Source organism: Arachis ipaensis, chromosome B2, assembly GCF_059453495.1.
Source record: "Arachis ipaensis isolate K30076 ecotype BB chromosome B2, ASM5945349v1, whole genome shotgun sequence".
Taxonomy (NCBI): Eukaryota; Viridiplantae; Streptophyta; class Magnoliopsida; order Fabales; family Fabaceae; genus Arachis; species Arachis ipaensis.
Genome location: NC_142437.1, coordinates 124,118,924 through 124,130,941, shown reverse-complemented (window position 1 = coordinate 124,130,941; position 12,018 = coordinate 124,118,924). Strand labels below are relative to the sequence as shown.

The following is a 12,018-nucleotide window of genomic DNA, read 5'->3' as shown; positions in this document are numbered from 1 at the left end:
TAAATATATTTAATTTTTTTAAATTAAAATAAAATATTAAAAATATTAAAAATTAAATTAAAATTTAATCCAAATATTAAGAATTAAAATAGTACTTTATCCATTTCTTTATAACTTAAGATTTTTGTAGATCAAAGTATATGTATAAGCTTAATAAACACAAATAGATACAAAAGATTCATATAATTAACCCACAAGAAACTCAAAAGCTTAATTGGGTGAGTGAAACATCTTATACACACTAGACACACACATTAAAGTTAGGTAACTATATATATATCTTAAATGAAATGATCAAGTTCTTCTTCACAAACATACTACGTGATAGAAAATTGTGACTTTATTTTAACACTTTAACAGCCTATCATGTATCTCTCTACAAGTTAAGTAATGAACAAAAAAAAAAAAAAAGAAACCATCATCATTCACATGACGCCATAAGCATGATGATGATCATAAGAACCAAAACATAAAATCTTTTAGGCTTACTAACCGGCCGCCTTCCATGCTTACACATGCATGATTGTTGTGTCAGACACAGAAGGGGCACGTCCCCCCTCCTTCTTCTCTAAATATCCTTAAATTTTATTTAATACCTATTTTTTCAAAATAATTTTAATTAATAATAATATTATAATATAGGTTTTTTAATAAATAAATAAATTATTCATATTTAATATTATACAAAGTTTAAAAAATTTTATATTTTCAATCAATTTATTCTATTTTGATAATCAACAAAATTAAACAGAGTAATTACAAATTTTAATTATGAAAAATTTAAATAGAATATGTTTGAACTATAAACTAAAAAAAAGGAATAATATTATTAAAATATGATTAAGAATATCCATTTTTTTTAGAAAAAATATTATTTTACTCTAATTAAATGTTGAAACAAATTTTCTCTTAAACTCCCATTGTTCTTTCGCTTTCTCTTTCTCTCTCATCCTTTGTGTCTGTGCTCTTTTTTCTTCTTCTCTGCTTCTTAGCTTCTATCTATTATTACCTCTCTCTCTTACACACTTTTTGGCTCTATAAATTAACACCCCATTTGTTCTCTTTGTCCCTCACTTCACAACTAACTAACTCTCTTATTTTTTTTTTTAGCTTAAACTCTCTCCCTCCTTTCTATCCTATAACACTTCCAATTCTTCTCATTCTTCTAACTATTCATTCCTCTTCCACAATCCAGAGATAGAGCTTCTTGCTTCCAACAACATACACCACTTCAAAAAGGTGATCTTTTTTTGAAAAGTTCAAGAGAGAAATAAACATAAGAGGACCCCACTTTCCTCTCTTTGTTTTTTTCTACATTTTTGTTCTTTTTGTTTCTCCTTCTTACTTTCACAAAGAATGAAGAATCAACATGATATGTATATATTGACACACATTAAGGTTTTGTCACATTGTTTTGTGGGAGGAATGTTTGCTTTTCAAAACCTTTTTTTTTCCTTCTTATTTAGTGGGATTCCTCTGTTTCCTCTGTTTCCTCTGTTTCTTCTTATTTTTTTTATTATAATACTAGGTTTATAAATAAATAAATAAATAAATAAATAAATAATAGCCTCCTCAAAATAGTTTCTTTGTCTTTCTCTAGCCACAACCACCAATTCTTTACTATATAAATTGATGTCATGTTTATTTATTATTTCCTTCTTTCCATTTTACTTTTGGAAACTTTTGGCTCACTTATATATATGCTTGAAAAATTTAAGAACTATTTTATTTATTTTATTCTTTTATTTTATTTTATTTTTATGAGACATACAAACACACACAAGATCTTGGTATGAAGCTTTGTCTCCTTTCACATATTAGCCTTTATCCTTTTCTTCCATCTTGGGATAGCCAAAAAAAGAAACCATTTTATTTTATTTTGTTTTATCTTATTTTATTTTATTTTATCCTTAATTATTCTTTAGATTTATTTTATTTTATTTTTTGAGACAAACCCATATGCTCTATTTATTTGACATTGTGGTCCAAATAAAATAAAAAAACAAAAACAAAAAAGAAACTCAATTGTTATGTTCTGGCCTCCACCTGTTCTATATATGCTTTTTTTTTCCCACTCCTCCTCTGTTTTAATTGGCTTCTTTGTTTAAGTGTCATAATTATATCTACCAAAGCAAAATTCATAAAAGCAACACATTCATAAGGAAGCCTTTTTTTTAATTTATTTATTATTTTTTTTCTTTTTTGGCTTACCTAATAAGGTGGTTGTGTGTCTTTCTTATTCATCTTACTTTATCTTAATGATCACACTCCTCTTTTCATTATTTTTCTCAATCATATTCATATATTAATTATATATCATTGATCATGCTAATTCTTAATTATTTAATTTATTTAGTTAATTAATTAATTAATTAATTAATTTTTATTGATTTCAGGATTCATTTGGGGAGATTTATTATTGTGATGGAGAGGCTGAACTCAAAGCTGTATTTGCAAAACTGTTACATAATGAAGGAGAATGAGAGGCTTAGGAAAAAAGCACAACTTCTCAATCAAGAAAATCAAGCACTTTTAACTGAGCTGAAGCAAAAGCTTTCAAAGGGTAATAATCAAAAGGGAAATAATAATAATAATAATAATATTAATGGTCCAAATTCCCTTCTTGATCTTAGCCTCAGTTCAAGTTCAACTCAAAATGCTTCCAATTCCACCAATTAGAAAATAATAATAATAAAAAAAATAGTGGCTTAATTAATCTAATATTAGTGTATGGTATATGAATGAGAATTGAAGAAGCATGTTGACCCCACTAGTGACTATTATTATTTTTATTTTTATTTTTATTAATTTTATTTTTATTTTTCTTTTTTTGTGTAAAACCAATGTGGGAAGTAGTAGTATTAGTAGTAGTAGTAGTAGAAATAGTGTCTGTTCCATAGGACAAAATTAGCATAATGTTCTAGCAGGGTACTATTACTTCCATTTCCATGTTTAATCATGTCTTCTTTTTTTGGGAGGGTTTTAGATATATGAATTTCTGAACTACCAAGGTATATGTATGATGTATCAGACCCTATATAATTAAAAAAAAAAAAAGGAATATAAAGTTAGTACCATATGTTTACCCCCTCATTCCTTATGTCTCTCTGTTTTTCTAAATTATTATAATAATTAGTCCATATTTAATATACAAGATATATTTAAACTAATACAATAATTTAGAAATATATTTAAAAAATTGAAAATTAAAACAATTCATCAATTTGATGATAAATAAGTAATTAACCCTTAATCACATCCAAAACAAGAAAAAAAATAAGGTTACAAAATATTAAGGTGGGATAAAAGGTCAAATTAAATATTAAAAATAAATCATTTTATGGATATTTTTAAAGATTGGATATGAAGGACTGCATAGAAGGCTTATCATTCAGATTCTGTTTTGAAGAGAGAATCTAATCACACAAATAACATCATCTACAAGATTCAGGAATACTGAAAGTCAATGAGGATTCATTAGAGTGTGTGAGGAACAGAAAGAAGAGGGATAATATATAATCCACAAATATTATTATTATTATTATTATTATTATTATTATTATTATTATTATTATTATTATTATTATTATTATTATTATATAGGACATGACAATGGCAATGGCATAATTTGATTTCAGTATGGTTGACTGTGTCTTATGTTCAAAAATACATTACTGCATGTCAGAGTTTTCGATCACTTCTCTATCTATTAAAAAAAATATATAAATATTATAGCACCACTAATTATTTTTATAACTTGCTTGATCAAACTTCAAGCTACAAAGAAAAAAAAGTATTAACAATACTATAAGCTATAAAGCCAGGATGATGTATCCAAAAGTTAAGACAAAAATACAATAAAATAGTGGTTAAATGATTAAATATAGTCACATGATCTATTTTTTTTAATTTATTGCATCACATTATTCTAATTACCTTTTTTATTTTTTTTTTTCTAAATTACAAGTCTTTTAAAGGAAGCAATTACATTTGAGCCAAACAGATTTAAACTCAAAATATTACTTAAAAGAATCAAATATATAATACTTGAACTAACCAATAACAAATTAATTGTTTATTATTAAAAAAAATATTTAAATTTCGGTCTAGCCATATGAAATGAACGTAATTTTTTAAAAATATTTGGCATCTTATAAAAGAATTTTATTATTAATATATTATAGATATTTATTATTTTAATAATTAATTTTGTGACTAATTTTTAATATATAAAAATATTTTTTTTGAAAGTAATGCAATAAATATAAAGGATAATGTCTAATCAAAATGAGTGAAATTCACAGAATTTTTTCTTGCTGTTACTTCTGCAGCATCATCTAACTGAAACTGACCCTCCTAAGGTCACCAAAGCATGTCACCAGCTCAGAATGTCAATTTTGATATTAGAATTAAGGACCATAGGCATCATGACTCAGATTCCCTTTCCAAGACCCACATAAGTCAGCAACATATCTAATACATTTAAATAAATAATATATGCAAATAGATAATATTAATGTGTGTCTCTCTCTATGTCTATATAGACGCATTTGTGTAAGAGTTAATATATTTGATTTTTTTTATTAATTTAATTGTTAAATTATAATTACATATCACATAAATTATTTTTACTAAATTTTATAAATATATATAACTAAACAGAAATGTGCATTGTGTTGATTTAAGTATATATAAAATGTGTATCAAATAATATCAGATTGATATAAAATTTTAAAACTATTTATATGGTGAATTTTTAGGTTAACTTTTTTTTTATATTGACTAAATATGTGTTTAATACATTGTTGTTGGAAGTATGGATATTTTTGTTTGATATGAAGTTTTTTTTAATTGATATTAACTTAATCGGACAGTTTAATTTATTTGAAGAAAAAAAAAAAACTATAAATTCAAGGGTCTAGTTTATACTTTTAAATTTTGTTATTTTTAAAAATAAAAATTGAAGAGACTAATTTTAATGTTATTTTTTTTAAACGTATATCAAACAATTCAATTTGTGATTCCTTTTAAAAAGGTTAAACAGCATAAATTGATAAGTCCAATTTTCGAAAATTACTTTGCAACTAAACAAGAAATTTGGAGATATCGATTTTTTTCTACGGTACAATTGAAAAACATATCTACTAACTTATTTTTTTAGAAATAAAATAAAAAAATAATTATTTTTTCATACCTAATTTTTTAACTTTAATTTTTTAAATACGATTTTTTTATTTAGGGCGAGTTCGCTGCACTTCCCAACGAATTCTGTATTTTTAATTTCATTTCAATTTTTTTTCAAAAAAAAAAAACACAAAACTCAAATTTTTAAACCATTATCAATTTATTATCGTATCCAAGAATATATAAGAATACACAAAAATACGTAGACAATAAGTATGACTTTTTTAACATTACTGATGATGGCCCCCAAACTTTTATTAAAAAAAATTAGTAATATTTTTTTTCAAAAAATAAAAAATAATTCAGTTGGCTCAAATATTTTATTATGACTTAAAATACCAAAGTTCAATCTTCATCTCTTGCTTTTATTGCACAATAGTTTTTAGTTTTAAACATTCAAAACATATTGGATTTGGACTGAATTGAGTGTATTCGTATTTCCCAACTCTCTATTCAATAAGCAATACTCCCTCTATCTTTAAGTTCAAATATAAAAAATTAGGTATTTTTATTTATGTAATTTAATATTATTTTATATTTTACTGTTTATTTAATTTAATTTTTTATATGATAAAAAATATTAGAATATTCAATAAGTATTGATATTATTGTATTTGTATAAATTGATAAAAAAATTCAATAAATATTATAAATTTTAATATTTGTCCTTCTAATTTATTTTTTACATATTTTACCGGATATATATTCAAATTTTTATATAAAATAATCATAAAAAATCAAAGAGTTGATGATGCATTTTTTAAGAGGAAGGCTAATATTTAAGAAGGAAAACATATAACTTTTACAATATCAACACCTGTAGATAGTTCTTCTACTTTAATGAATCATGAAGAAAGTAAGATACAACCTTCAAAAGTTTAAAGAGTTGCGTCTGATGAGTTTGACCTTAATTCTTTGGAACATATCCTTAAAAACGGCTTTAAATTTGGCAATATCACCCAAATCAAAGAGATGAGGTTAGACGAGCTTATCTTAAATGGGGTCCATATCAAAAGTATCTTGATAATTATCTTTTATCTGCCCCAAATTTTCGTTTCAAGCTCCGCCACTGCTGATGACAATGATGACCATTATCATCGTCTCCAAAAACACAAAGGTACACGTGAATAAGTCATATTTAACAAGAATTTTTTTCTCATTGTAAATAAAAAAAATATTATTTTCCCAATAAAAATATGATTTATTCTTATGTACTCTTGTGTATTCTTATATATTTTGGAAATGATAATAATGGTTGCCATAGTTTGCTGTGAGTTTAAAAATTTGAGTTAGTCATTTTTTTTTAAATTTGAGGTGAAGTTTGCCGGGTTAGGCAAACTCTATAAAAATTATAGAGTTTATCAGGTGCGACAAACTTGCTTTGAATAAAAAAAATGTATTTAAGAAATTAAAGTTAAAAAATAAAATTTAAAAAAATAATAATTTTTTTATTTCAAAAAATATATTTTTTTTGTGTTACATATTACCACGCAGTATAAAAAAATAATAAATTTAGCAATGTTAATAATAGATTTAAGTTTTAACATATACTAGCAAGAATGGATTCTGCCTCATATATATAAAGAGAAGATAAATAATAAATTAATAATTGAAAATTATTTGAAAAGAAGCAGAGGGAGAGAGGGAGGGCCAGCATGTCCCTACATTTTACCACTGAAAGTATTGAATTTTAACTTACTTGTATTAAATGTTTTGTTGAAATTATATTCTCTTTGCTACAGAGTATCTGCTGTATGTAGATTCTGCCATCATAACCATATCTAATACTACATTATGGAATTAGGACGTGTTTCATTTCATATATGATATGATATCATGAACATAGGGGAATAGCAATGAGAAGAGGGGAAAAAAATTACATTATATATTTTTTTTTAATGAAAAAGGTTAGATCAAGTAGGAGAGTTAATTTAATTGAAGGAATTTTGAAACCACCCGAAATTGTTGAATTTTGAGCATTATCTTTGTGATTGGTTTAGCATGAATGCATGGTCAATGATAAGTAAAATTGTACTCTTGTTTTCTCCTATAATATTTTATATGGGTAAAAAAATACTCTTGTTGTTTGGATAATTTATTTATATACTTAAATACCTTTGAAATTTGTTTACATATTAAGGATTGTTGTATAAATTACTAGAGATCTATATATCAATCTTACCCTAAATTCACCAATAACCTTGATAATATAAAATAATGTCTATGGTTAACGGAACAATTCTTAGAAAATCAACTTTGTAGCATCTTGGTAATACTACATCAAAATCCATTGAGTACCATTTAACAAATTAAAAAACTACTTTTTTTTTTTTTTATTGTTTGGTTTTTAAAATAGAAGTCTTTTAGACACAGTAACTTGACCATAAGTCCATAAGTGAATACTTCTTAAATAACAACACATCACAAATATAAACGGGCCGGACAAGCCCATTTGAAAACTTTACTATAATACACCAATTATCATAACAGGACCATCAAAATTAAAATATAACAAAAATTTTCTTTGAAAAGAAATAATAATAACTAGAAAACTTGTTCTTACAGAATTTTCTCTGTTCTCTTCTAAGCCTTAGCACTCTCCCCTCTCTCTAAAAACTTACATGGCTGAATTTCCAGTCTAGCCATGGTACTTATAAAACATGTTTTGTTTGTCTTTCCAATCGATGTGGGACTTTACCATCTTCAATGATCATCAGTACTGAGTGTTGCATACATGAGTAAATTCCATGTATCTGGCAAGCCTGCCACACACCAATGGAGACAATCCATGGTTTTATGGCCATTGTAAATACTAGGATGTGCATCTTTTCTGAGCTGTGAGAGTGTTGTAATGTTAAGTAGATGAAATGGTTTCGTTATTTTATTTAATATATCTTCCATTATAAACACTTGAGGTGGCAATCCACTTGGATAGCTTGATCCACTTAATGGTTCTGTCTCCAATGAACAATTTTTCACTTGTGGTTCGTTCCATTCACCACCCCTATTAGTATACAAAATATAAAATGAATCAGAATATATATAAAAGTGATGATATAACAAGCTAATTATTTTAATTTTTAACTAATGACTAAATATTTAATTTGGCTTCTAAGATCTTATTTTAGTTTTTAAAATTTTAAAAACACTAATTTAGTGAAATTGAGTTTTGAACACCATAATAATTTTTATATTCTTTTTTATGCTAACTTAGTAAAACAGTGATAATGTCACATTCTCTGGTGAGTTAGTGTCGAAAAAGGATGTAAAATCTATTATAGTGTTCGAAACTCAATCTCAAAGATCCGTATAAATGCAATTCGAATATGAAAAATCAAATTGAATCGTGAATTTAAGAGACTACTATTAAAATTTAATTATAATATTTTATGAGAATAATCTATACATACAAATGTAAAATTGATTCAGAAGACATGCAAAGTGTATTTTCGAAAATTAAAAATAAATATAATTTTAAGAATTAAACTAATAACATTTTTTGAAATTTTGATCACTTTTAGTAAATTTGCTAAAAAAGGAAATTATTTCTTAAATCTTACTTCCAATGTGAAGGAGTAATCCCTTGATAAAAAACTTTGTTCTTGTTTGGATTAATCTCTGCATTTACCCAATTAACCCATGTTGTCAAACCCAACTTAAAAGCTTCAATACGATCCATGTCTTTGACAATCTTGTCCCCATTCTGAATATAATCCCATCTGCATCAACAACAAATTAAAATGGTGACACACTTAATTTTATTACTAATCATAATGCGCATAATTATTAATTAATCATAATTTTGGTAGAGCAAAAATAATAATCAACAAATATATATGAGTTTGTAAAATTCCCTACGGTTTTCCAGAATCGTTGCGGTTCCACCAGAACCATGTGTTGAAAACCAAAATGTCCATTTTCTTCCATAACTCCCCATTTTTAATGGAATCAAGTTTTAGGACTCGACCAATTTTATCTTCATAATCAATATCAACCAAATATTGTTGTCTCATAAAAATCACTGAAATTCCATAGCCCTGGAAAAAAACAATGGAAATGCTTATTATATAATTCTATGTGAAATAGATATGACACACATCTTGAAGGGAACAAAATACAATAATTTTATAACATGAGACACGTATTTTTAGAATTGAATTTTGATATACTAACAGTATAAACTATTTTATATAGTTATCCAATTATATATGATATTTTGGATGATTTTTTATATCATTAATGTAAAAAATAATTTTTTTTATATGGTGTTACGTAATTGGATGAACGACATTGTATTAAAATTAAATTTATATTTTTATCTATTACCAAAAGCATTTTTTTAAAAGTCACAATTCACTTAAAATTATTATTATTAGAATAAAGTATACTTTTTATTTCTAACGTTTAATTTTGTTCAATTTTATTTTTAACATTTTCAATTCATTCAATTTTGTTTAACATTTTTAATTTATGTCAAAAAAAACTATCCTTAAAAGTTTTCAATTTTGTTCCTAAAGTCTTACATAGAATTAACGTTCAGGAATAATTTTGTAACAAATCGAAAACATTAAAAAAAATTGAATAAAATTAAACATTAAGAATATTTAAAAAAATCGCAAAGATTAGAAACAAAAACATACTCTGCCCTTATTATTATTGAGAATAAACTACGAATTTAGTCCCTTATAAAAAGCCCGCAACTTTTAAATTGTCTCTGACAAAATTTTTGGAACTAAATTATCTCAGATTTTCAATTTTTACAAAACTAAATTGATAATTTACTCTAACCAATATATCAATTATAGAGAGCTTAAGACAAAGTTAAATTACAAACTGGGATTGTGAAGTTGTGGAAGGAGGCATGTTCTGAATCAGATTGTATTACTGCAGATTCAGGTGCAGATGCATGAAGTAAGCATACAAGTGATTGCCATTGGTCATGGCAAATAGAATCTCCAGCAAACATTATTTGCTTCCCTCTCAATTTCTCCAAGAAAATTTTCCCATCCCATCTGCAAAATTACATTCCAAATAATATATATAACAATAAAAAAATATTTTATTTTAGATATATTAATATGCTTATATATTAATAATATAAAAAATTTTATACGGTCATTCGATTATATTTATACATTTACATAACTTTTTTAAATATATTACTTTAAATATTAACTATTTTTACTAACGTAATAATACGTAATTGATTGTATATATGATGCTTTTTCATTCTAGATGAAAATTTAAATTTTTATCTAGTAACACTATTATATACATATAAATTGATAGATATTATTACACAAGTTTTTTTTGTGTGAGAAAGAGACGTGTATCATAGGATGGTGTGAGAAGAGAAGTGTTTTACATTACTATGAATTAATTTCTTTGTATTGTTTTATTTTTTTAAACAAACAATCACAAATTGGATGGTCCAATTTGTGGTTTAAAAAATAAAAAAAATTTAATGTTAAAATCGAACCCTTCAATTTTTATTTTCAAAAATAAAAAAAAATTTAAAATACAAATCAAATCTTCCGATTTAATCATCACTTTTTCCATACAAAAAACTCGCATGGTCCGAATTCTTCCCACTGAAAGTGAGTAAAAACTGTCTCACACATTAGTGTAGCACTCCGAAAACCCATAATCATGCACAACACAAACCAGATTTCCATAACCAAAACATTAAGCCATATTATTATGAACTGAATAAAAAATTACAAACCTTGGTAAATCACAATTGTTAGGTTGCCATCGGTATTTGAGGTAATTTTGATCTTGACGACCATATTTCAAACAATCAAATTGATCATCAATGTTGGGACATGTTAAAGAATCATAAAGTGGATAAGATTCATCCTTCACCCAGCTCCCTTCATAGAAATTGCAATTTTCTTCTTCTTCTAATCTTCTCGAAATCACATTATTGTTATTGGTTGCACGTACCCTATCATAGTGACCATAGGCTACAAAAATGGCCACTACAATAATCCAAGCATATACCATCTCTAACAATATCCATATATATGGCCAAAAATATATATTAAATTATTGACAAATAGATTATAAAATTATAAAATTACGTCGATTAAGAATATTGTCCATTTCTCAGGTGCAGTCAACTTCACGTGAAGTTGATAGCTAAAAACTGTTAGATGAAAATTTAGCTATCAACTTCACGTGAAGTTGACTGTACCTAAGTTTTCACCATATTATATAGAAATTACTTAGGTGGAAACTCAGGTGCAGTCGATTTCACGTGAAGTTAATAATTGAGAGTCGTTAGATGATTTGACTGATTTGACTAAACTTTTATCTAACGGCTCTCATCTATCAATTTTACGTGAAGTCGACTGCACCTGAGTTTTCACCGATTACTTAACCTATTAAAACGTGTCTAAAAAAAGTATTCAGATTCTTATAAAACATATTTTATTTCTCTTTTTTATTCTCATAATGTGGTATATACATCCTAGCTGTAATTAAGGATAGACATATAATAATGGATAGATATGGGTTTGTATATATGAATCAAATAAATTTATTCATTAACATTTAACAATATGAAAGAAATTGAAGAGGAAGATGTGAGTATCATCATCACATAGCTAACAAGATTAAGAAAAAGGAAATTGGTAAATGCCAAAGAAGATGGAGAAAAGAGTAGGATTATCTTACCCTAATTTCTTTCTTCTTTTGTGCACTTTCCTCTTTGCCTTTGGGTATGTTTAATTTCTCTGTGTGAGAATGAAGAGGGTATATCCACCACCATGCACTTATAAGCTAAGGAGAACCAAATAAAACAAAACATTATTATTCAATATGTTGATAAAT

General features: G+C 25.6%; 2 protein-coding genes across 3 annotated transcripts; one reads left to right on the top strand and one right to left on the bottom strand.

The window, feature by feature from the left end:
• Positions 1-1,082: 1,082 nt before the first annotated feature.
• LOC107626398 (protein LITTLE ZIPPER 4-like) lies at positions 1,083-3,050 on the top strand. Its single transcript, XM_016329271.3, has 2 exons — positions 1,083-1,239; positions 2,397-3,050. The coding sequence occupies exon 2, from the start codon at positions 2,425-2,427 to the stop codon at positions 2,677-2,679; it is 255 nt and encodes an 84-aa protein (XP_016184757.1). The 5' UTR covers positions 1,083-1,239; positions 2,397-2,424; the 3' UTR covers positions 2,680-3,050.
• A 4,647-nt stretch (positions 3,051-7,697) lies between these two features.
• Positions 7,698-12,018, bottom strand: LOC107626397 (protein trichome birefringence-like 39). Of its 2 annotated transcripts, XM_088504306.1 has the most exons (6): positions 11,863-12,018; positions 10,910-11,192; positions 10,019-10,196; positions 9,043-9,221; positions 8,745-8,903; positions 7,698-8,188 (listed from the first exon to the last, which is right to left on the bottom strand). In XM_088504306.1, exons 2-6 carry the CDS (start codon positions 11,188-11,190, stop codon positions 7,888-7,890), a joined length of 1,098 nt encoding a protein of 365 aa, XP_088360432.1. In that variant the 5' UTR covers positions 11,191-11,192; positions 11,863-12,018; the 3' UTR covers positions 7,698-7,887. The 2 variants fall into 2 exon arrangements, with proteins under 2 accessions (XP_088360432.1, XP_016184756.1); XM_016329270.3 differs by lacking the exon at positions 11,863-12,018 and having other exon boundaries at positions 10,910-11,856.

Excerpts from the sequence above, each read along its gene's own strand:
- LOC107626398 (XM_016329271.3), top strand. The coding sequence starts at position 2,425 with ATGGAGAGGCTGAACTCAAAGCTGTATTTGCAAAACTGTTACATAATG.
- LOC107626397 (XM_088504306.1), bottom strand. The coding sequence starts at position 11,190 with ATGGTATATGCTTGGATTATTGTAGTGGCCATTTTTGTAGCCTATGGT. Across the intron at positions 9,222-10,018 it reads TCCACAACTTCACAATCCCA|GGCTATGGAATTTCAGTGAT; the intron begins GTTTGTAATTTA and ends GTTTTTTTCCAG. Across the intron at positions 8,189-8,744 it reads ATTACTCCTTCACATTGGAA|GGGTGGTGAATGGAACGAAC; the intron begins GTAAGATTTAAG and ends GTATACTAATAG.